At 51.7% G+C, this 25,413-nt stretch overlaps 2 protein-coding genes across 25 annotated transcripts in view; one reads left to right on the top strand and one right to left on the bottom strand.

The window, feature by feature from the left end:
• AFAP1L2 (actin filament associated protein 1 like 2) overlaps positions 1–2,260 on the top strand; it is a 95,336-nt gene extending 93,076 nt beyond the window's left edge. For 4 of the 13 annotated variants that reach the window (XM_027592415.2, XM_027592473.2, XM_027592406.2 and 1 more), the window contains 2 exons: positions 25–147; positions 1,038–2,258. In XM_027592415.2, the coding sequence (XP_027448216.1) occupies positions 25–147; positions 1,038–1,064 (150 nt within the window). In that variant the 3' untranslated portion in view covers positions 1,065–2,258. The other 9 variants (XM_027592389.2, XM_027592381.2, XM_027592452.2 and 6 more) reach the window with 6 other exon arrangements.
• VWA2 (von Willebrand factor A domain containing 2) overlaps positions 1–25,413 on the bottom strand; it is a 52,949-nt gene that overhangs the window by 5,840 nt on the left and 21,696 nt on the right. For 6 of the 12 annotated variants that reach the window (XM_027592479.2, XM_027592491.2, XM_027592502.2 and 3 more), the window contains 7 exons: positions 19,753–19,947; positions 15,988–16,121; positions 15,262–15,394; positions 12,854–12,909; positions 10,162–10,269; positions 8,504–9,076; positions 6,550–7,101 (listed from right to left, as the gene is read on the bottom strand). In XM_027592479.2, the coding sequence (XP_027448280.2) occupies positions 6,550–7,101; positions 8,504–9,076; positions 10,162–10,269; positions 12,854–12,909; positions 15,262–15,394; positions 15,988–16,121; positions 19,753–19,947 (1,751 nt within the window). Of the gene's footprint in view, positions 1–2,363; positions 5,010–5,218; positions 5,737–5,876; positions 6,003–6,257; positions 6,416–6,549; positions 7,102–8,503; positions 9,077–10,161; positions 10,270–12,853; positions 12,910–15,261; positions 15,395–15,987; positions 16,122–19,752; positions 19,948–25,413 lie in introns of those variants that run through there. The other 6 variants (XR_003519735.2, XM_027592512.2, XM_027592527.2 and 3 more) reach the window with 6 other exon arrangements.

Raw genomic sequence — 25,413 nt, 5'->3', positions numbered from 1 at the left:
CCCGCTCTCCTCTTACTGTGACAGCCCAAAGCTGCCGCCCCCACCCCTGCCCCAGACTGTACGCCGGTCAACTCTGCAACAGCGCTCAAGAACAGGCCTCTTTCAGTCATGGTCACGGGCAAAGGCACCGTCCTCCAGAAAGCGAAGGTAAGCGGTCACGCCCAGCCTCCTTCCGGGCCACCAGGGGACAGCCGAGGGGGGCGGTGCTCTTCTGCCCCGGGTAGCACTCCCCTGCTTCAGGCACCGGCTCTGAGAGGGCTCTGCTCTCACACAGGGGCTCAGGCTGCGCTCCACCTTTGGGTCAGTCTCTGGCTCTGATCGACGCGAAAGGCGTGAGCGCTGGGTTCAAGCATTCTGACCAGTCAGCCTGAGGACACTTGATCCTGCAACTGTCTGCCACTTGATTATTGGTAGATTCCAGGGCGATCGCCTAAGTTCAGAGACAGGCTGGCCAGTTTTTCAATCAAAAAGTCAGTGATTCTAAAGGCCTTCTGAAAGAAACAGATTCAGAGAGGTGATAGGATTTGCCTAAAGCCCGCAGCCAACTGGTGGTGAAGGCTTGGTAAGGTGTAAACAAGGACAGAAGGCCATTACTGGGTTCCTCCCTGAGGCTAGATGAAAAGTGTTATTAATCTTTTACTTGTTTGCACAGTAAAGAACATGCCTAGGGCAGCCTTTGCTTGTGGCAAACTGCTCCCGATTTCTGTCCTGTCTACCCTGATGGAGAGATTCTGAGTGACTGACTACTCAGTCCACACGAGCCTGAGTTACTGCTCCCTCACTTCTGTGGCCGACGCGGCACATCACCCCCAGTGAACTCTGCTCTGCCACAGCCTCAAAACCCTCTTAGCAGCTGCCCCACATCGTAAATAGCCACGGGTGGAAATGTAACCGCCATCTCTATTCCGAAATGCTTCTATGCTTCAGAAAACTATTTCTCCTTACTTTGTTCTATGTAGATGGAGGTTGCTACAGAGGATAACTAACTCTCTTCTTTGGGGGGGGGGGGCGGTGCTGGTATTTGAATGGCACTCTAGGAATGGGAGAAGAAAGGAACAAGTTAGGAAACAAGCTTCATCTAAAGACTCTCCTGCCATCACGGACCTTGGTGACAATCCTGCTTCATGAAAGTCTTCGTTAAAGCAGCAACTGTGTGAAAAGGTGAGTCTGCTCAGAAGCAAAAGGAAGGACTCTGGTACTCTGGGTGCAGAGCGCAGGCAAAGAGGAGGCTCAGTCTGTTTTCAGAGCCAAAGGAAGTAATACAACAAAGGGAAGGCTTCTCTGGAGAGCTAATTGCTACTGGATGGAAACAAGACATTGCTGTATTTAGGGGTATTCTGTGTTTCTTCTTTGAAGTTTTCAGCAACTGCTTTATCAAGCTTTTTAAGTAGTGAAAAGCATCTGATGGTGGGACTTTGGTGGAAAAGAAATCAAGGTAGCAGGACCCTGTTCTCCTGGTCGTGCGGCTTTGGTGAGCAAGGAGACCTCAACTCCTGACTGTCATCTCTCATCCACATGTCGACTTCCCTCTAACATTAGCAGGTCCGAATCAGTCTTCCGTGGTTTCCACCTGTGTGAAGCCATCCAAGACATGCTTTTTGAGAAACAGTTAACAGGGGAGAATATTTGGGACCAAGCTGAGGTGCTGTCCCCACTAAGTTAAGGACTTTTTTTTTTTCAGCCTAAAGCAGGCCTGAATCAATTGCTTTTAAATAAAATTTTAAATGATGCTGTATTATACAGAAAAAAAATGTTTAAAATCCTGTAATTTAGAACAGCGAAAAGTGTCTTTTTCAGATTTAAAAGTATCTTTTTGAGGTCCGACTTTTTACATTACCGTAGGAGGAAAGATTACCCAGTGTTTACAGACGCAGTCCTGTGGCCAGTCCATTTTTAGGGGAAAAGTTCTTTCGAGTTCTGCTTAATGTCCAGGCCCCTTCCAAGAAAAACATGGTGAATTGTTTCAGGTTGACCTCTCCTCCTCCTAAAATTGGCAGTGCTGTTCTTTGTGTCTTCTCTTCTGATACAGTGTTTTGGTTTTTAATACCGATTGAAACATTTCATCTGTCGTTCCTGCCTCCTTTCTGGGGATTGTCAATCAATCAGCATTCTCTAACACTGGTTCCTGAGAACTAAAGGTCTTTTGATTTCTGTTGTCTTCCTAATCCCAGGGCATTTATTTCCTTTGTCATATACACTTGGTGTCCTTTACCAAGTGAATTAGTTTTTTTTTTTTTTTTAAATAAAACGTTACTTGTATTTTGGGGTTTTCTTGTAGTTCATGGAATGGCTTGGGGCGGTGCCTGGAGACGGCTACCTTAAGGGGGAAACATCTTTCTTGGTTATTTACACACTGAAGTTCAAAATATGTGCAGTAAAAACTAGTAGAACTGCAAGGTGCGATCCTAGCAGGAGACTTTAAGCCTCCTTAACTCAAGCTGCAGAGGTAAGGCCAGAAGAGGGTTTTCCCAGGATAACACAAAGGAAACACCTATGATCAGTTTCTGCAGATAAGTGGCTGGAAACCTGCACTTCCAGAAGTGAAACACACTCCTAAATAATTCTTGGGGAAAAGAAACATACGAATACTTGGAAGGTTGCCTAAGGAGTAATTAAGCAAGTTCCATGCATGAATGTCTTTATTTAAAAAAGGACAAAATCTGGCTCATTGAAATGACTAATACGATAAAGAGACAACCTAAGGCAAAATTAAATAGGAGAACTGAAAAAAAAAAAGGCCTTTAGTTTGAAGAATATATATTTTCCATTTTATAAAGTTAGCATGGTTCTGGTACCAAATATCCAACACAAATCACAGAAGAAAAATCAAATCTCATTTTTTTGGACAAAGATGAAAAAACCTTAATATTGGCAAGTGAAATTCAATAGTGTTTAAAAAATCGTGCATCATGACCAGATCATGTTTATCCAAAAAGCAAAGGTGATTCAACAACTGAAAATATGCTAATGGGCCATTTATGATATGAACAGATTAAATGTGAAAAACATCATCTCCACACTCCTAATCAAGTATTCCTAACCTGATAAAGTAATCCACAGAAAATAACAGAGAATGATGGAGGATCCTTTCAGGTCCAGAAACAGATACCACTACTTTTTAAAACATTATTCCGGAGGTCCTAGAAAATGGAAACTGACAAGAAAAAGTACTTGTATAAACATCAAAAGGAAGAGATGAGTCTGATTATAAGTATCTTTCTAGAAAAGAGAATTAATTAGGATTAGCGCATCCAGCAAGTTGGCTGGAATCAGGATCATTCAGAAAATAAAAGATTGATGACCTATCTGCAGTGTTCTAATTTTTCCAAGGAGAACGTATTTATACATTGCTTGTGTAATTAAAGGCCAGTTTCTTTTAAAAGAAAGGAATTCCCTCTGCTGCTACTGGGGCACGGAGAGGTTTGAACTATTCAGTGGCACCTTCCATAGAAAAGGTAAAAAAAAAAAAAAAAAAGTGGCTTGAGGGCTGGGGCCTAAAAATAGAAACAGCCTGCAATGTGTAAGCCCAGAGCCCACATTTGTGTGTTGTTTTTTCTTAAGTCAAAGCAATTCAGATGGGATGTCCAAACATCAGCCCTGACCCAAAGAGCTTACACTATAAAATGATGAAACTGCTGTCAATTTTAAAGACGGGAAGGTTCATTTAAGTTCTTTGACATCACCTCTCAGCACCTGCCAGGTGGACACGTGACCCCGCTCTGATGTCACCTGCTACCACAGCAAAGGTACTAAGGGAATGAAAATGACCTTTCCTTTGTAATGTCTAGGAGTACCTTCCGATGACCTCTGCCAGTACTTTAAATCAAAGTAGCCTTGAACATTTGCAGGTGAAACATTTACATTATTTACATTAAAAATAAAAGTCACGGATAAAGCGTCTGGATTTAGGTTACAGCTCTTTTGCAAAGGTTTCTACTGAAAACCCAAATCCAAACCACATAACCAAGGGGAAGAAGTGTTTCCTAAAGACTGCAGGGGTGAGTACCTAGTTTGCCAGAAATATATCCCAGCTGAGCCTTCCTGCCACATGGGTCCTGTTAAGTAACCACCATCATTTCTTGAAATATTCCTTTCAAAACTAGACATGAAAAGCAAAACCACCTAGACAGCATAAGATCGATGCTTCAAAAAGCCAATACCCTCTAAGTGTCTCTATGCCGTTATTTTGTTAATTCCACTCCTCCTTGTCCTACTAAAAAAGCAAGGAATAAACACCCCACAATTAGCCCCCCTAAGTAATCTCTCAAGGAAGCCCCTCCAAGGGAATGTAGCTCAGGACCCGGGCCAACGTCACTGGGCCCCTGGAGACCGGAGCGGTCTGCATGCTCGGCCCCTCCCCCATAGTCAAACAAGTTGGTTCGTGGTCACATTCCAGTCTGGACTCTTTCTAGGTCTTTGCCACCCACAGATCCGGTCACAAATGCCATTCAAGCCCCTTCTCAAACTGAAAGCAAATGCGCTCACACATCTTTGGGAAAAGATGTGTGAAAAGGTCCACAGTTTTTCAGTCTCGAAATGCCGTGGCTTCGGGGGTCTGAAGGACACTCTAGTGCATGCCTCCTCCTGAGCACTACCGACCCGGCAACATTCTGTTTAGCATTTGTTGTGGGCAAAGTGAGCTTCCAACAGGCCACTGAAAGTCTCCAAGCTCCTTGGTCCTCGGGAGAAGTTGATCTTAGAGGACACCAGGGCACGCCCAGGTACAGAAAGTCGACATTCACTTACACATCAAGGCTTTTCAACAGCGGCAGTAGTGGCTGTCCCCAAGCAGGATGGTCCACAATTGGGACAGCTCCTCTCCGGGGCTGAGGGACGCAGGCAGGTGGGCGGGCGGGTTGGGCAGGAGCGGGAGGTGGCGGCTCAGAGGACCCCGGGAGACCGGAGGAGACAGGCGTGCCCTCAGCGCCCGGGGTGCCCAGGCCTCCTGGGCGGGCGCTGGGAGGTGAACGACTGCTGCCCTCCTGCGGGGGCGTCTCCTCGCAAGGACCCTGGGAGAGAAGCGAACTTGAGGACAGGAGGAGTGACTGAGCCCTCTTCTCACCAGGGCGCAGCCTGTGGGCCCCCGCATGTGTCTCCCTTGCTCCCCAGCCCAAGCAGAAGTGCCAGACCAGAGGCCCTGGCTGCTTGCCCTCGGGTCCGCCGCCCGGCCTCAGGAAGCCACGCTCTGCGTGTGGCTGAAAACCTGAGGCTCCAAGGGGCATCTGCTTCTGGCCTCCAGCTCCTCTTAACTGGAAATTCACAAGCAGGAGCCACAGTGGGCCCCTAATGCTGCCCAGCATGACTGTCCCGTTCAGACCCCGTCTCTCCTGGGCCGTGACTACTCTCTGCTCGAACCACCAGCGCCTCCTCCCTTCCTCCCTTGGCTGATGGCCGTTCCTCCCATTTCACCGAGAGGAACGCTCAAAAACGAACTCCTCCCAGCCTCCACCACCCTCTACCCCCTTCCCTGCATCCCTGCCCGTGTCCTGCCTTCCAGCCCTCTGCCTCCACCGCGCTCCCAACCCAGGCCTTCCTGGAGACCCTCTTCCCCCAGCTGCTGCTATTTTTCTCAACGATGCCTAGCACGAACACACTACAGGCTCTACTCATTCACCGCGTCTCCTGCACCCACATGGGAGCTCCGGGAGGGCGGAGCTTCTCATCGTCTGTTCACCGCTATGTTCCCTGCACCTAGAACGGCGCCCGGGATGCAGGCGGCGCCCACCACGTTTCCTGCTGCAACGAACAAACCATCGCAGGAGGCCTGCTGAGCAAACGCCCTCGACCCTGCGTTCAGCTGCGTCCCTAGGGCTCAGCGGTCTCAAGCCCTGCCCCCCACCCCCAGCTCCCACAGGCAGAGCGAGCGCCCCACTTACGGTTCCCACAGTGGGGGCCCTGCCAGCCGTCCCGGCACTCGCAGCGGTAGTTCCCGTTCTGCAGGATGCAGGTGCCCTCATGCAGGCACGGGCTGGGCTTGCACAGGCTGACCGGCCGCTTGGCTTCTACAGGGGAGAACGTGCCCAGCAGGCCCAGCCGGGGTCAGCCCCAAGGCCCCCTCCTCTCAGGAAGCCCAGGACAGAGGTGAGGCCACACATGTTCCCGTGGGCCCTTAAGCAGCAGGTTGGAGATCAGCACACGGTTGGGGGCCCATACTGCTTGGCTAGGTCAGAGACCCAACGTCCACCCAGCTCTCCTACTGCATACAGAGACTCTCTCCCTCTCAAATGTGCACACAGCAGCATTTACTGTGACGAATACACTTTTAAAAAGGCAGAAAGGAGGTCACTGGCAAAAGGATGCCTTGGGGTCAGGCTGGCCTGGCTGTGTGTGTTCCTGGCGCTGCTGTTCACTACATAGGTCAGTGTCAACACGGGTCCTTAGATTCCTGGGGGATTCTGTATCTGAATGAGGTCTTCTGTTCAAATGAGGAGCAAAAATTCTCAAGTTTGGCCATCCTTGCAATGATGTACCTGAGGGTTCAGGCTGAGTCTCCCCCCCACCCCCCACCCCCCGGAGGGGACACCGAAGGGCGTGGACTCCCCCACTCACCTGCACATACCCACTCGAGGAGCGCGTCCTGGTGGTACCTCAGGTCTGCGTAGCTTGCCACGTGGATCAGGGAGTCCCGGGGACCCGCGAGCCTCCTCAGCGCCTCCCTCAGGACAGGCCCCACGCCCACCACCAATGCGGAGACACCGTTGTTCCTCAGCTTCTGGATAGGGACAGCTGCGTCCTCCACCCCCATTCCGCCTGTGAGCAGCACCACGGCCTTGGGGACACCAGGCCGGGCGCCCCTCTGGACAGTCATCACTTTGTCATAGACGTGCAGCAAGGCTGTGCCTGCCGAGCCCATCCCGCCCAGGTAGGGGGCCTGGCTTGTGGCCCGCAGCACCGCGGCACGGGTGAGATGGGTGTCCAGCCCGAAGGCCGTCTGGACCCGGCTGCCGTACACCACCAGGCCGACCTGCGTCACGTCCGGGTTCACGTCAAACGGCAGCATGAGGCTTCTCACGAAGCTCTGCATCTGGGCGAAGTTCTCGGGCCCCACCGAGGCTGAGGCATCCAACACGAAGAGCAGGTCCAGTGACTGTGCCTGGCAGCCTGTGGGCACCCACAGCTGAGCCTCGGGACAGGCTCTGCCCAGCAGAGCCCCTCCTCTGGACCAGGCCAGCAAAAGAGGGACCGCTCTGGGTTGGGCCTGCTAGGCTGTCCCCTGCAGTAGCCACCTTCCACCCTCTCCTAAAATATTAGGACACGTGAATGCCAGGCTAGACCACATTCCCAGACTCCCTGGCAGATAGGTGTGGCCACGTGTCTTAAGTTCTGACTGGATGTGGTTGGAAACTGTATAGTGTCCAAAATCTGTCCTCAAAAGGAAGCTACCTGCCTTCTACCTCCCTTCTCCCCACTTCCTGCTGGCTGAGAAACTGTGACCCCGGACCTAGAGGTGGAACCACAAGGTAGCCAAGCCACCCTGTGGGCTGAGGCCACTCACCTCTGAACTGTGAGAAAATGAACACCGACCATCTGTAAGCCACTGAGCTCTGGGGACCCTCTGTGACAGAACTTTGCCTGTACCCTCATCCATCCCATTACTGAGCACCTTCCACGCGCCACACACTATACTCCAGGTGCTAATTACACCAAGTGGACAAAGTGGGTCCATGCCTCCCCTCACTGGGCTGATGGTCTGTGGGGAGACAGCCATGAAACCAGCACAGAATCACAAATCCCATGAGCAGGCATGGGGGGTGGGGGGAGCAGGGTACTAGGAGACGGCGCAACAACGGAAGTAGACTGGGAGAAGGGGTCAGGGTCTCTGAGGAAGAAGTGTAAGCTGCGGGCTGGGCGGCGCGTCCAAGGCAGGGAGGGGACCTGAGTGGCCGCTCCCCCCACCTTCACCCTGCGCAGGGGCTGTAGAGAAGTCTGAGGCACCAGCCACAGGGAGCTCTCAGAAGCCAGTGGAAGGAGTTCGGGTTTTATTCCATGGCAGAGGGGAGCCAGGGAGAAGGTTTAGGCACGGAGTAAGTGGATCGGACTCACTGGTTTTTAAAAACCACTCCAGGGCAACTGGGTGGCTCAGTCGGTTAAATGTCTGCCTTTGGCTCAGGTCAGGATCCTAGGGTCCTGGGATGGAGCCTCGCATTGGCCTCCCTGCTCTCCCTCTGCCTGCCACTCCCCTTGCTTGTGCCGTCAAATAAATAAAATCTTAAAGAAAAAATAAATAAAAAACCACTCCCGCCCAAGGAATCGCTGAGCATCTGGCAACCGAGAGGAGCCTAAGAAGACATGATGACTACCTGTAATGTAGGGTCCCAGACAGAATCCTTGGAACAAAACCAAAAAATCCTTGGTCACTAAGTAAAAACTAAGGAACTCTGAACAAGGCATATGGACCTTAGTAAATAATGATGTATCGGTACGGCCTCATTAATTCTGACAAATGTACCCCGTTAACCTCTTACAAGAGGAAGCCCACTACTGCGGAGCGCTGGGACCTCACCTGGCCGTGGCCGGCTGCACAGCTTCCGCCGCAGCTCAGGGATTCGGTGGAACAGGTCCTGTGGCCCGGCGTGGACCAGGACGCGCTTCGGGCTGCCGGTGATCTCCTCCAGCTCCGCCCGCACAGCGTCAGTGCCCACTCCCAGCAGGAGCAGCTCTCGGGCCCTCGCGTAACGCGCAGGGCCAGCCACCTCGTCCTGGGATGGTGACTCGGTGAACAGGACCACCACTCTGCGTGGACGGTCCTGGCCCGTCCTGGTGGTGCTCCCAAAGCCGTGGTCCGCCGCCTGCCGCAGGGCATGACCCGTCAGAGTGGCGCCACCGCCGAAGGGAAGGCCGTCGAGGCTCCTGAGCAGGGCTGGCACATCCCGGTACTCGCCCACGGGCACCGCCAGGGCCAGCTCCCCGCTGTACCAGGCCACACCCACGCGGGCCCGGGAGTCCTCGCTCAGCGACGCCTGCAAAAACCGCTTCACGAAGGCCTTGGCCCGCAGGAAGCCCTCTGGGGTGGTGCCCGCTGAGCTGGCCAGCAGGAAGAGAACGTCGATCCTGCACTCCAGGCTCAGCTTGGGGGCTGCCAGGATCACAGCGGCCCTTGGTCACGCTATGGCCACCGGGAGCACGCAGGTCACCGACCCACCCGAGACGCCCAGCCACCCTACCAGGCAGGAGAAATCTCCCGCGCAGGGGGGAGACAGGCCAGAGACACTGAGGCAGCAGGGGCTGGGGAGCACCTCACGGAGTTAGACGGGACTAGACATGGCTCTCCCTCCGGGTCTCCATCTGACCACTTTTTAAAAATTAAAATGTAACCTAGAACTTTCTTCCCTTACACTTCTTGCATCCTGTTTGAGAAATCTGTGTCTACCTCAAATCATGAAGATATGCTCCTTTGTTTCCTTCCAGAAGCTTACTGCTTTATCTTTTATATTTAGATCTATGATCCAACTGAAATTAGTTTGTGTGTAGCTTGTGAGGTAGGGGGTCAAGTTTTGGTTCTTCCATATACATCTCCAGTTGACCCAGCACTAGATTTTTTAGGTAATTACCTAAAAATTTTTTATGATAAATAAAATATATATATATATATAAAAGTTATTGTTTAACAAGCTCCTTATTTAAAACTCTCCTCAACCCTACAGGGTAAACCCTATTATAACCTTCATCTCATACCTTTTTTTTTTTAATTAAAAAAAATTTTTTTTTGATGTAGTTTTCCATGATCCATTGTTTGCATATAACACCCAGTGCTTCATCTCATACCTTTAAAACCAAAAAGGGTTTAGGCCCCTTGCTCCTTTTCCTATGAGAGGGGAGATGAGACTCTGCCCAGAACCAGGTCTCAGAGTCGGACTGGGGTCAGCCTATAACTGGGCCCAGCAACACTCGGAGGTGGAGCAGTGACCCACTCTAAAGCCAGTAAGCCAAGAGCCACTGTCCTACGCAGGGCACCCCAACCCACCGGAGTTACTTACTCATGGAGCACTCAGAGCCTATTTCACATGAAACATCAGATCAGTGGTGTGCTGGCAAAGTAGGTGGCTCTGAAACTCAAGGGCCCATTTCTACCTAGTAGCTAGCGGGGTGGGAAGTGGATGGGGGAGCCCAGGCTCCACTGCTTCCCCAACGGTCCGTCTTAGAAGTCCCGTGCATACGTACCACAGTTAGCCTCCCCTCCAAAGGCCGGCGGGCAGAGGCAGTGGTACCTGTCCCGTCCTTCTGGAACACACGTGCCTCCATTCTGGCAGGGCTGCGAGTCACAAGCGCCTATCAGAGAGATGCCCATTAACAGCCTAGCACGTCAGCTCAGATTCATGAAGGGGTCTGGCCAGAGGTGTGAATCTGGCAGGGTGCCCCCTGCCCCACCAGGGCCCAGCTCCCTCTTTCCCCCAGGACCACTAGGGACCTAGCCACACACCTGTGGCAAAGGGGACGGAAAGCGAGTGAGGTGCACAAAGGAGGGGCTGGGTGGGGGTGCAAGGGACACGCCGTGGTGGGCTCTATCAGGCCCTGCGTGAACTACAGGCTCACAGGGGATGTGCTAATGGCCCCTGGACTGTTATGACCTGAACTGCATCCCTCCAAATCCATATGTATCAGTCCTAACCCTCAGTACCTTGGAATGTGACTGCATTTGGAGAGAAGGACTTTAAAGAGTTCATTAAGGCTAAATGAGATCATAGGATGGGCCCTAATCCAGTCTGACTTAAGAGAAGAGGAAGAGACCCCAGCGAGATGCACAGAAGGCAGGCCACGTGAGGATGCAAGGAGCAGATGACCATCGATAAGCTGAGCAGAGGCGCCTCAGAAGAAACAGAACCTGCCGACACCTTGATCTTGGACTCGCCGCCTCCACAACCGTGAGAAAGTAAATTTCTGTTGTTTAAGCCCCCAGTCTGTGGTACTTTGTTATGGCAGCCCTGGGAAACTGCATGACGTGACTTCATCACCACCCCCGGCTGCCAAGGAGCCCTGGAGGTGGCCGTGACACTGAACCGGTGTTGGACCTGGGCTCACTAAGGATGAGGATCTCAGTAGCATCACAGTGACCGCAAAGGTGTCGTGAGACTCAGGGAACATCGCGGTGTGGAAGGTGCCATTCCTCAAGTTCTCCATGGTGGTTCTTAACGGCCTCTGCAGGCTGACACAGCCCAAGAGGGAGCCTTTGGCTCCTGGAGCGAATGAATGTGGCCTCCTCCACTCACTTGGGCACCTTAATTAGCCACAGCAAGCCCCAGTATCCTCCACTAAAAAGGGATGATGAGAACTTGTTCACGGTGGACTGCCCGAGCTAATCCATGGAAAGTCTCAGCACAAAGTCTGGCATGAAACCAACACTCCATAACAGGTGAAGACAGTATTTGTTTTTGGATGTGAGGTCCAAATCCTGGGCAATGTCTCTTTCAAAGGAGATATTTTACCCAGGGAACCACAGCCCACATCTTAAGTGACCTATCTGTGATCCCTTCTGGCCAATGTCTGAGCTCCGTATCAATTACTCCAAGATGCAGATAATACCACATGACCTCCCTCCCAGAGTTACAGAGAACAGACGGGATCTTCATGAACGCATGTGTCTTATGTTCATAGGGCTTACTAAGTAGCTGAGTGTGGTTACCACTGGAAGTGGCAGTTTCTGTCCTTTGTACATAAAAATGTTGACATACTACTTGGTGGTCACATCACTGAAATTAAAGTTTTTGAAGGTAGAAATTATTGAGGCTCACCGAGCACCCAGGCCTGCTGTTCTGTCCGCTGGTGTATCATGGAAACAACCGGGGGGGGGGGCGGGGGGGGGCTCAATAACAGCACCAACGCTGGCCTTTAACTGAGCAGCTCTTCTGTGCTAGGTCCTGTGCTAAGCACCCCACGCGCAGGATCTCATTTCACTGCCCAGTGAGGTGCGTCCTGTAAAGGCCCCCTCATTTCGGATGGGGGAACTGAAGCTCAGGGACCAGAAGTCAGGTGAAGATCATATAGCTGGGAAGGAGTAGAGCTGAGACTCAGACCCAGGTCACTGTGGCTCCAAAGCCTTAGGTGCTCAAACTTCAACTGCTGAGCAAAAACAACCCAACTTTCAGTGTCTCCTGTGTTTCAGAAGCCAGTAATGTGGGAACTTTAAAAGAGGATGCCAAGGAGATCACCAGACCCACGGTAGGAAGGACCACTGGCTCTGCTCCCAGGAGATGTGCTCCTTGCCTCATCAGGAGAAGCAAATCCATAAAGGACTGATGCCAGTACACTTGAGTATAATTTCTCTGCTCCCAGGTCAGTGGGATGCACTGGACCCCCAGGTGAGGAGCAGGGAGGCCCACTGGGAAACAGGCTGAATGATGCCTAACGGTATTGGTAAGTCCACCTGTTTGCTTGGGACTTCGTAGCTGATGAAGCACTTCTGTGGGCATTACCTACTGAATCTTCACATTTATGATACCCCCTATGATACAGAGCAGGGAAATGGGGATTCGAGGCATGGGACAACCATTATCCCTGGTTTATAGAGGAGGAAACTGAGGCTTAAGTGGCCCAGAGTTCCGTGCTGGATGTGAGGCTTCCTATCCGCAAAGCTGGTGCTCAATGCGCACTCTTCTCTGCCTCTTGTCAATGCAAGGGGCACTGGTTAGGGAAGGCGATTCCAAAGTCTTCACTCCGTTCTTAGTGAAAAATACCACTGAGCAAAGGAGGAATGAGTGCAGTAGGGGCATGCTTCTCTGCCCCTGAAATGCCTGTCTCTCCGCCCCAGAGCTGGTTCCCACTCCGCCCTCTGCCCCAGGAGTGCAAACGCCCCTTTAGGAGCCAGCTGAGTCCCAGGGCCCAGAAAGAGCTAGAGAATCCAAGAGGCAGACTGTACCTGGGCAGGTGGTCCTGTAGCAGGTGGCAGGGTGGGTTAGGAACACTCTCTTCCAGCTATAACCCAAGGGAGCAAATGGTAGAGATCAAAAGTTTAACAGGAATGTGGAAACCTAGAAGGTTATTTGAGACGCTAAAAGCTAATATAAGATTCCTATGCAGATAGGGGTCAAGAAAGACCACCTTGTTTTCTTTGATTCTACCCCAGCTTTTAGCTGCACACACAGAGGGGAATGTTTCAGACTACCCAGGAACAGTTTTAAAAAATGTAAATTGGCTACCATGTCAGAATTTGGAAATAACCTGTGCTCAAAACTATATATGAGAAGAGCTTTCTATTATGAGTTACTTTCCGGGGCTAGCACCATGCGGGGGGGGGGGGGGCAGGAAAGAGTGGGAATTAGGCAAGTGGATCTGGCTGTGTGACTCCCCCCAGGCTGCCCACCACTGGGGCAGGCTAATTAGGCTCACCTCTAGGGCAGAGTCTTCCCCGAAGCAAAACATCCACTGGGGATAAAAGCCAAGTCAATTACAAAACTCAAGGAGTTGCTGCAATCAGGAGTTTGCCAAGCTGCCAGCTCATTAAAGAGAAATCTTCTCCCTCTCCACAACTACTAGTGACTTCATAAAACTGCAAGTCCTAGCCCAGAAAGCTCTGTGGACCCCTCCCAGTCCTGCAGGGGGAATCGGCATTGTTGGAGCAGAGACTGGCCACAGGACTTTGCCTGGATGTGCACATGGCTCCCTCCTGGGCTCCCTCAGGTCTGGACTCTGTGCAAGGCCTTCCCTGCCCACTCAATTTAAAATTGCAACCCTGCTCCCAACCACCACCTCCCCACCCCCACCCTGACCCATCCCTTCATTCCATTCTTCTCTGTAGCACTTAGCACTACCTAACAGTTTGTTTTAGGCATTCATTGTATTTACTGCTGCCTTCTGCCACTGGAGTATCAGCTCATGAGGGCAGATTTGTTTCTGAGACATTCATGCCGATTCCCCAGGACCTGGGACAGTGCTGGGCACATAGGAGGCCCTCAGTGAGTGTTTCTGGAATGAGAGAATTGATGAAGAGCTTAGTATGTGTAGGCATCATTCCAGAAGCCTATTAGTGCACACTACCTATTAATTCTCTGCTTGCTCTCCACAACCCTATGGGGTAGGTACTATTATTAGCTCCCTTTCAAATGTGGAAGAAGGAGGTGGGAGGGTCCCAGCTCATTAGTGGCCATGTTGGAATTAGAAGTTCAGCAGCCTGACTCCAGAATCTGAGCACAAAGCCATGAAGTGCACCCTACCCATCAGCCTCTCCTGGGGCTCCCACCTCTAAACGTCTCTGCCTGGTGCCACTGGGATACCCCATCTTTCAAGACTGTTCAAGCAGCCCCTTCTCCGTGATGTCCCAGGGAGGACAGGCCCCATCCTGGCACCTGAGACACCTGACGGTGGTCACTGGTCTTCTTGTCTAACGCCCCTTCTGGACCCTGAGCTTCTTGGGGGCAGCATCTGTACCTGTCTCCTCACTGCACGCTGCTTGACTCAGAGCGGGCACTCGGAACATGTTCAGTCGGAAACAAAGAACTGCCTCTTTTCACTTGAAAGCTTGGGTTCTGAAGAGGGCTCTAGTGGCCTCTGACACAGCCCTATTTCTTCTGACCCATGTGCAGGGCACGGCCCTTCCCTGCCAAGACAGTCTTTGGACTCCCCATCAGCCCAGCATGATGGCTCATGGCTTCTCAGCCAATCCGTTTCTTTGCTGTGTCTCCTGAGCTCATCACCGAGGGTGGGGCCGAGGGGCAAAGATGCAGCTGGTTCAAACGTTACCCCTGGCTCTCCAGGAAAGGCAAGAGAATGGGATCACCAGTTGCTGACCTGCTGTCCTGCAGGAAGTCTGGATGAAGGGCCAAGGGACAGTCCAGGAATTTTTGAGAAAATGGCTGACCACCGAGCAGCAGGTGCTCTAGAATGCCTGAGCTCAGCTCTGATGAACACTGCATCCCCCATGGCCTCCCCAACTGGAATTCAACCAACACCTTAAGCCTTCTGCCTTGCTCAGCCCCGTAAATATGGAAACTACTATTCTGAGGAACCAAATTACCAGACCACTATCCCAAGTCCAGACCACGGCCCTACAGGACTGGCTTTGCCTCATCTATGAGCCTTCCAGAACAGCTGTGACCCTGTCACCCTCGCTCACAGCGGGCACCTGGGCAGTGTGTCTACAAGACTCTGCCACTGTGTAGCTGTGACCCTCCCTGTGACCCCACAACTCTGTCCCTGTCTCCCTCCCAGGTCTGATCCCTGTCACACTCCGGGCCAAGACCCCAAACGGCTGTTCTCCTTGCAGCACGTGAGCCTCCATCTCTACCCAGACACGCCCCCCGGCTCTGACCCCAGACCACGAGGACAAACCTGGAGAAGGGACAGAGCGCCGCCAGCACGGCATCGGTCCCCCGCGATCCTCTCCAGCACGGGGCACTGCCGACAAGCTCCCTGACCGTCTCCAGCGTCTTGCGCTCACAGGGGTGAGGCTGGACCTTGCAGTCTGTGTCCGCAGGGCACACAGATGGAGAAGACAGGGTTACGCCTCCTCCCCCTAGCCGTGGTTCCATCACCCTCAACCCTGGCCACCCTCTGCCTCTTGCAGGGCAGAGCATACTGGGGCAGGGCCCCTGCTCAGCACTGGCTGGGTGGCCGGGCTCTGAGCATTTCCTCCGCACACAGCTTTTACATCCTTGCACGTGTGTGTTCCTTTTACATAACGTGCTCCTGGGTAGACCCTGACGGTGACAACCAGGAATGCAGAGACCTCACCCCAGCTGAAGCTGACCATGTCGGGGAGCTGACTGCCTCTTCCCCCTGAGGAGGGGAAGGGCACAGGGGCCCCCTTGATCTGGGTCCCAAACCCTGGGCCCCTCTACCCCACAGAGACAAGCTCAGGGTTCCCAGCTGAGAAAGCCCACAGGGCCTGACACAGGGGTCAAGAGAGCAGAGCACCCCGGCACCAAACCTGCTAGACCTCATTCCTCTTGCCTTCCACCTTCCTGGGGAGCCTCTTGACCTCCGGCCTTGGGGAACCGTCCCCACCCCACTTTCACCAAGGGCAAGACCACTCCTTCCCAGCCTGGAAGGCCTTACCTGGAGAGGCAACGGTGCAGACAGCAGACTTGCTGAGGGTGCTTAAAAGACCGTTGGTGGCATCCTCTGCCTGCTCGGCCATGAGCACGTGCTGCTCCTTCGGCTCACTGGCCAGTGTGTGCAGCTCCTCCCACCTGTCCCCAGGCCCCAGCGGAGAAGTGAGAGCCGCTCCTCGCCCACCCTACACCATACACCCTGCACCATGGGCTCCTTGTGGACAGCAACATGACCCCACCGCTCCAGAGTCCAGCCAGGCTGCAGATACGGTCCAGAAGTGAACCAGAGCAAGACCCCGAGGATGCTCAAGCATGGGTCCTAACATGTGCCTGCCAGAGTTCACCAACTTCCTCAGAGGAAAGCCTCCCCCTCAGATCCAGCAGCTCTTATTGGAGACACGGTCCTCACGGATGTAGTGGTCTGGCCGCATCACCCAGAGCCGATGAGAAAAACATAACCAGAAAGGAAATGAAGGAAAGTGGTTGTACGTTGTGGCAAGACGAGAACAAACAAGGCAGCTTGTGACAGAGAAAAATCCTGAAGAAATGAGAGACAGGGGACGAACAAACTCAAAGGCCAGCAACGTGAGGCTGTGTGGAGGAAGGAGCCAGCACACTTTGAGAGCCAGAGGGCACTGCTCTTAGGGCCCAGGACAGAAATGGTGAGTGGCATGATAACCTGGGCCGTGAAGAAAGGGTTAAATAATGCTGAGAAAGCTTTCTGAGAAGACAGGGTAGTCAGTAATGTGTTTAGAATCTTGCCCATTGGAAATTCATCCAAACAGACCAAGGTTTGGCATTATGGCCAAAACTTCATTCATCTCTAAAATTCACTTATGTAAAACTCCCCAATCTCCTCTGAAGCCATGGAAGCCAGACCTTCCCTCCAGGATGAGGACAGCACCTGGCACACACAGGGGGCTGTTCAGAGGGCCGCTCTCCCAGCCCAGCAGCACATTTTTACAAAAGCCAGAGCTGAGAACCATCAGGGAAGGGGCTCAATGAATACTACCAGGAGGAAAGAGGCAGGTTTTTAACCCCATACAGAGCCTCACCCTGCCCACAGCAGTGGCTCTCAACTTTGGGGGGCATCAGAATCACTGAGGGCCAGATAAACTGCCGATGGAGGCACCTCGCCCCAGAGTCCTAGATTCAACGGGGTAGGGCCCGATCATGTGTGTTCCTAACACGTTCTCACTTGCTGATGCCGCTGGTCCAGGAAACACACTTTGAGAACCAATGGTGAACAGTGACCCAGCCTTTGACCAGCAGTTGGGTGAGAGGAGTCGGGAGAGCCTAGAAACCCAATGGGCTTCCTCAGATGGTTCCTGTGGCTGAGCAATGTCCCCTCTCCTGACCCAGGGCTTCTCGAGTCCTCTAAGTGAGGGCTACTCAAAGTATGGTCTGTGGGCCGATGCAGGCCCCCATACTGTTTCACCCTCGTCCAGAACCAGACAAGCACAGACACTGAGAATGAACACTCAGAACCTGGTTGTACAGCAACCTGACAGAGTCCTTTTCGGTCTGCTTGAATCAAATAGTCAACATTTGAGCTCAGAGTCTTTCTTTTTTATTTTACTTTCCTAGTAGTTCATTTGTATTGTATTTCTCTAAAGTCTCAGGCCACGATGGATTAACACACAAAGCAAGGCAAACTGGACCCCCGCCACAGATGGTCTGAGAAGCACTGCTCCCACTAGCAGCTAGAGAAGCCCAGAACTGGCCACGGATTTCCACCATCTGGGAGGCTCCAGCCTCACCGACAAACCGGGCAACTGTGATGTGCACGGTAGTCTATTCAGCACCGGTGGGTGGAGGGGGGCGGGGCGGGGTAGGTGAGCCAGGAGGCAACACCCTCATCTCCTCTCTCACCGATTTATCTCCTCACATGCGAGGACACACAAAGAGCCCACGGTAAGGCGGTCTCACCACCAGGAACACACAACAGCATGGTGACGGTGGTGGCGACCGTCAGCACCACCAGGACGTGGCCTGGAATGTCCCCTTGGTACTGCACCTGCTGGTCCGTGGGGGTCTTCCCTCTCTGCACTCACCCCCTAGGCGATCCTCAGGCGATAAATGCCATCCTCAAGTGCAAGGTCTCTATCCTCTCTCTTGTGCCCCGGACTCCAACATCCAGCTGCTGACTCAGCTTTTGTCCCATGTGCACCTCAAACTTGGGTCTGAAACAGAACTCTGCTTCCCTGATTCTTCCCCAGTCCTCCCCATCTCAGGAAACAACACCCCCTTTCCCTGTGGGGCTCAACCCCAAATCCTTGACTCTTCCATCCACGTTCCATTCAGTGGCCACTCTGAGGCTCTGCCTTCAGAACAGACCCTTGGTCCGACCATTCCTCAGCGGCTCCCAGTGCTTCCCCACTACACGCCACCGTTACCTCTTGTGTGAGCAGCTCCAAAGGCTGCCCGACTCGATACCCCACGTCCCCCAAAATGGCTTCTCCTTCCACCTCTATTCTCTACCTGGCAGTCAGTGTCATCTTGTAAAACAGTAAGCCGATACATGTCATTTCCCAGCTCGAAGTCATCAAAAGAATTCCCAATCTACTCGCAATGAGCTCTTAAGTCTTGACTCCGACCCACGGAGTCTCTAGACCTGACTCCCACCTACCTCTTCTGCCCCGTTTCTTGTAATCCACCCCTTGTTTGCGCCTTCCAGACACTCCCTGGTGGACACACTAAGCTAGCTACTGCCTCAGGGCCTTTGTGCTTGCCACCCACCTGCCTAGACTGTTCTTTTCCCTGCTGTCTGGAAGGCTTGCTACTCCTTTCACTCAAGTTTCTGCTCAGAAGTCAACTCCTGACAGACCCCCCCCCCAAAATAGCGGGGCTCGCTAATGCCCATCACTCTGTTAACCTCCTCCCTTACTTTTTCTCTTTTGCACTTTATTTCCACCTGAAAGGACATTACTTGTTTATTCACTAGTCTATCATCTAGTTCCTTTCCTAGAATGGAAACTCCGTGAAGGGCAGGCACCTGGTACTGTCTCTGCATCCCGAGAACTTAGAATAGCATCTGGCATATCTATTGACTGAGAGAATAGAAAATGTACTAAAGTTAATAAAGAAATTTCTGTGTGCGGGCATAGTACCAGGACCAGAGTCATTTCACTTAACACCCATGACAACGAGGGGCCCACAGAGGCACCTCCAATTTTAAGATTGGGAGCAGTGAGGACCCGTGGAGAGCGCCTCCCAGCGTCTGGAGAAAGGAGCGGCCCGCCACAGACCCCCACTCTCCTGGCCTCAGGAGAGGGTCTGTGACTCAAGCTAATGAGAAGCCTTTCTTGATTATTCAACTGGAAACGGGAAACAGGAGTCTTTCTCTCGGGGGTGGAGCTGGGCGCTGCCTGCAGCCACGGTTCCAGGCCCCTCTGAGGGCCAGGCTGAGGGAACGGCAGATGCGCGCGGAGGACACAAAGGGTCTTCACGGCGTTCAAGGCCCTGGCTCCTGCTCACCCCAGGGGACCTCCCCCCTGGACCCACCCAGTACAATTAGAGGAGTCCGTGACTTTCCACTTCCGCCCCAAGGAATTTGAGTCAGGTTTCTGGCACTGACAAGCCGGTACTCGGACCAGAGACAACGCACACTCTCAGATTCAAGCTCCCTGCGCTCCGGCGCCACGTACAGAGTGAGGAAAAGACAGAGCCCGGGAAGGACCAGGGCGGTTTGGCCGGATCCCCTCCCGCCCCGTGGCTGTAAAGAGTCTCCACAGTCCGTAGGGCGACCCAGCGCCACCCAGGCTTTTACCTCGGAAACTGGACCCCGACAGCAAATATGGTGATGCCTCTTTCCTTCAGCTGCTCGGCGGGCGTCGCCACTTGCCCTTGGGACCGCCCGTCAGTGGAGACGACCAGGATCTGGGGCACGGAGGCATTTCTGCCCCCGGGAAACCCCTTGCGCAGAAGGTATTTCAGGGCAAGGCCTGTGTCTGTGCGCCCTCCTCTGAGCTCACAGGGAAGGAGAAAACAAGGTTAAGCGTCAGTCACCCACAGATGTGACAGCTGCGCTCTCCCAGCAGAGGCCCCAAGTGATGATTCCAGCATGGGACGTGCACTTTCTCACCCCCTGAACCACACTGGAGAGTAGAAATGCACTTTTCCCGTGGACTGAAGGTTCACCCCGCACACTTCTGTTGTGTTACGTGATAGTGTCATTCTCTGGGCACGTCTTCTGTCTTCCCGCGCCCACCCCACCCCCCGCCTCCGGTGACAGCTCAGGGCTGACAACCCTCATTGTGTGCGAGTCTAACACCCACCTCCCGCCTCCCCCTATCTGTATCATTCCCTTTTTGTTATGGCCAGGGACGGGGGATGGGGGGTGGGAAGTAGGTCACTGAGCTGAAGAACACCCTGTGCATCTGTAAGAGTGATCGGAAGGCCTGAGGGGGGGGCTCACTTTCCAGCTCAGGGCTGGGTGCTGCAAGGCTGAACTGATGGACGACTTCCAGATCAGGGGACGTTACAGAGGTCCCACCTCAGCACAGCCTTGTTAGAGGGACGGTCCACTGAGCTTGAAATTAAATCTTACAGTAGGACGCTCACATCCTGGGGCGGTGGGTGGGGGAGAACTGCCGGCTCTCAGAGTCAAGTGGGCAGAACATGGCGATTCCCTACAATGGGTTTTAGGCCAAACCTTTCCGTGGTAGGCAACACATCTGACATGAAAAACAGCTTTGAGGCTGATGGAATCATGGCGGATATTAACTGTACACACAGAGAAAACTGTTAGATCGTCGTTCTGAAGTGCTAATCACAGACTGTAGATTTGGGGGTGCACAATTATTCTCAGATCACACTGAGTGTCAGTGAAGGCAATGCCTGCCTCCCAGAGGGCCCTACGGTGATTCTTCTAATGTGCAAACATCCAACTGACGGGAGGCACGGCCAATCTGTGCGTGTGCATGTGTGAATGGGTGTACACTTTTGAAACGCAACACTGAAAACGCTCCGTTCTCATGCAAGCCCGACGTGGCCCTCCTGCCTGGGCATCTCTCCTGCTCTGGTCTCCTCCAAGCGGCTCCTGAGAGATCCCTCTAGGCTCCTTTCATTTAGTGGTTCCCTCTTCCTCTCAGTCCTCAAAGACCTCTCCATTCAGCAGAGAGGTGAGGGAAGAGCAAGGAGGAGTGTGCTTGGAAGGATTTATGGACCAGGCCCAGAATATTCTTTACTTTTACTGCTTTCTGTCCTAAGTGAGCTCTTTAAGGGCAATTCTCTCTGTGGAGCTCCATTAAGTTAATAAATGTCAACAAGAGTGGATAGCTCCCAGAATGAAGACTCTCTACTATATATCAGCATCTGCATCAATTAGAAAGCCAGTTTTCAGCTCATTGGTGTTTACTGTGGACCCTCTAAAGGGAAGATAGTGAGAGGGAGACCAGGAAGCATAGCATGACCCCAGCCCTCAACAAACTATTGGTCTAGCTGAAGAAACAGGACCTACCAGCAAATAATAATTATCAATCAAAGGATGACAACGAGAGATCTGAGGAGGGCTTCACTGTGGGGAAGAGCTGTAAGGAACAGGCTCCTCAGCAGGGAAAGTGTCTCATGGGGTCTTGGTGGGTCCATGGATTACGCCACCCCTCAGGGGAAAGGGTGTGAGCAAAGATGCTGGGGAACACCACCAACCGAGTCCTGGGTCTAGTGAGCACAGCCTGGCTTGGGCAAGGGGCTTATCCAAGGGGAAGAGAGCACACCAAGTACCCACAACCCTCTTCACGCTCTGCTGGGTCACACATGAGATACTGAGGACAACCAAGAGGATTTTGGCTTCCGAGAAGACTGCCACCTTTACCAAAGCTCGTGTGTGTGTGTGTGTGTGTGTGTGTGTGTGTGTGTGTGTGTGTGTGTGTGTGTGTGTGAAGTCTTCCTCTAGGGTTCCTGGAAAGGCAAAGCTCGTGTGTGTGTGTGTGTGTGTGTGTGTGTGTGTGTGTGTGTGTGAAGTCTTCCTCTAGGGTTCCTGGAAAGGCAAACTGTTTCCTGTTTCTAAAGGATAATACTAGCACTGAGTTGCCACTTCATGCCAAATATTTCACCTACTCCTGTTACTGAATGTAATCCTTCCAACTATGGTAAAAGGTACTCATTTAACAGATGAGGAAACTCCAGCCCAAAGGACAGTAATACTAAACGCTAATATTTCCAGAGCACTTCTCATGTGGCAGGCACAACTGTGGTTTTTTTGGGGTGTGTGTGTGTGTGTGTGTGTGTGTAGGTACTAAGCTCCGATAATTCTCACCATAGCTGAGATGCGGGGAGTTCAGGGAAAGGCCTTATCGAAGGTCACACAGCTCATGAACGTGGAGGCAGGACTTGAACCCTGGGCCCTCCACCTCCAGAACCCAAGTTCTTAACCATAACATCACACAGCCATTCAAGTCGCCTGCCTCTCACCCAGCTAGTGGAGGTCAGAACTGGAGTTTAAACAGTCAGGCTGATTCCAAAGCCAGTGGTCTTTCTCTGCAGGGGTTGGCAAATTACAACCTGTGGGCCAAATCTGGTCTACTGACAGTTGTTACAGATAAAATTTCACTGGGAAACAGCCATGCCCATTCAATTATGTACTGTCTATGCAGAGACCACATGGCCGGCAAAGCCTGAAGTATTTCCTCTATGGCTCCTCAATGAAAAAGTTTGCTGACCCCTGCTCTAGACTATTCTACCTAAATGGTCACAATGCTCTCTGTTCATCAAAAGCCAAGGTGCCCCAGTGACCATGGAGCTCCCTGGGCCTTCAGGCCCCTGGCAGTGTGCCCTATGAGCCTCCTGGATGTGGGTAGAGAAATCAAATGTCAAAGACATGGGAGCCCAGGCTCCCAACTGTACTGGCCTGTGGGGCGTGTGCCCTTCCTATCACTCAGCACTCAAATGCCTGTGCTATCTGTCCTTCCACTTCTCCTTAATCCGCCTTTCCCACTCGAACTCTCTGCAGGTCTGGTGAGATCCCTAAAGACTTCTGAACTCTGGGAAATGAGGAAAAACCCTGCCACCTCTGTGGTCCTTACTCTGTGGAGCAGTTCTAACTTAGAGTCTGGCTCCAGACAACGGAGGTCTGAGGCCGGAGTCTCTCCAAAATTTTTCCAATTCCTCTCGAACGGGACTAAACCAGATTGAAAGTGAAGGCTCATAGACTGACTACTGTCTCGGGGAGTTGTGACTGCAATGCATGGACCTTTTTTGGCAGGGGTGGGGTGGGGTTCCAGAATCTAAACATTTTGCCACTCAAGTGGGTTAAGAACACGGGCTCCAGAGCCATGGGTGCTCAAATATTAGATCTGAAGTTTATTAGCCAAGCCAGTTTCCTTCCCTGTTAAGGTAGGGAAAGTAACAGTAGTGAGGATTAAGTGCTGCACAGTGCCTCCTAGTACCTAGTGAGGACTCCATCAGTGGTAAGTTACCATGATAAACTAACTAACAGTCCTAGTCTAAGAAGTTTATCTTTTGAGTTAGTCTCAAATTCCAAAGAGTTTAAAAATCTCTTGGGAGGCAGAATGATGGAGATTTTCAGATCCTATCACCAGAGACTCCAAATTGGTGGTGGGTATGTGACCAGGCTGTGAATCTACATTTCAAATCAGCTTCCTCTGCCCCAGGGAGTCTGATGCAGGTAATCTATGTAACAGATTCTGAAAAATAATTCATCAGAAAACTCACTGCAGGTAGAGGGGTTTGATTACAGGTGTTTTTTCTTTTTTTAATCAATAGACAAAAATCTTAGAATCAGTGTAAATGTATCCTTTTAGAAGAATGATTTAATATACTATGGTAGTTCAATTCATTGGGTTACTATATAACCATTAAAAAGGATCAACATGAAAAATAATGCAGCTTTATGCAAAAAAAAAAAACCCACACCAAATAATAAGTTAAAAAAGAAACAAATGCTTTGTAATTATAACCCCTCTAAAAGCTATCTTTGAATGTTACCTGTGGCTTGAAAGACACCACAGATAGCTATAAAAGGCTTTGCACTAAGGTGAAGTGGTGCTATTTCTGGAGAGCTATCTAAATACAGTAAAACTCTGACAAAGCTACGCATGGGATCCAAAAAAATGCAATCACAGAAAATCAGAGTTGCGTTCTTGGGAGATTAGGGAAATGACTGAGGGACACTGCAGAGTCAGTTGGCCAGGAGCTCTGGACAGTCCGAACAGATTTGGCGGGCCATGCTCTATCTGATTTTATGCTATCACAGGGTGCAATACTTGATTGCAGTATTTTTTAAACTTCTTTTTGCAAAGCAGAGACAAGGGGTTGTCAGGACGGTTCCTTAGCCACCTCAAAACACACTTTCAGGGGATCGCTGTGGTCTAAAAAGGCAAGTATTGGGGGGTTTGGGTAGAGCTGTCCCAATCAGTCCAGCCTTTAAAATTTCACTGCAGAAAAAGGGTAGAGTCCCGGAGAGGTCATCACTCCCACTCAGCCAACATTCCTTTGTACTGATTAATAATAACGTCTTAATATTTAGTGTCCTCAGCGACCCTGCAACTGTGGCCAAAAAATTAGTTACTGCCTCCTTGCCTCGTTTCCTACCTCTTATAGTCATCCTCGGACACACGAGCACTAACCACGCACAGCCCCGTAAGAAGAGCAGACCTTGTTCAGACACACGAAGAGGCTTCTTTCTCCACCCACCGTGTCCTCATCTGGCACCTTACTGAGTCTCCCGGCTTCCTATGTTGTGAATAATACACTCAAGCCCTTCGTTAGGACTCTCAACACAGCTGAGAGGAGGGTCAACCAACTCTTCAGGGGGGTGAGAGGGGAGGGGAGGGTGGAAAGAAAGGACAGCTGGGTGGGGTCTGCTGGACGAGCCCCCCGCCTCTGTGGTCCTGGCCGAGTCACCTGTTCCTGCTCAGCCTCAGGAGGCTCTTCCATAAAATAACGGGCTGGAGCAGATACTGGATGATCTCTAAAGTGCCTTTTTGAACCAATTTGCTGCAATTTGCTTAGTTTTCAGGAGACAGCAGGGCCAGACGATGGGATCAAAGTCACCCAATTTTTGACTTTCAGTCCCAAACTTAAACCAACAGGTTACTTTTTCTTCTGCCAATGTTAGCATGCATGTAATGGGTACAAAGATGTTTTTGTAATAAAATGTTATATCAATAATGACATACCTCATATACCATAAGATTCACCCTTTTAAAAGTATATAATTCCCTGTTTTAGTATATTCACAGAGTTGTGCAACGATCCCCACTAAGTCCAAAACATTTCATCGCCCCAAAAGAAGCCCTACACTCATTAGCAAGCACTCCCTATTCCCCCTCCTCACCACCCCCGGGAGTGACTAATCTGCTTCTGTCTCCACAGATTTGCCTATTCCAGACATTTCATATAAATGAAATCATACAGCATGTGGTCTTCTGTGTCTGGCTTCTTTCACTGAGCATCCTATTTTCAAGGT

This window comes from Zalophus californianus, chromosome 15 (assembly GCF_009762305.2).
Source record: "Zalophus californianus isolate mZalCal1 chromosome 15, mZalCal1.pri.v2, whole genome shotgun sequence".
Classification (NCBI taxonomy): Eukaryota; Metazoa; Chordata; class Mammalia; order Carnivora; family Otariidae; genus Zalophus; species Zalophus californianus.
This window is presented reverse-complemented; position numbering and strand designations above follow the sequence as displayed.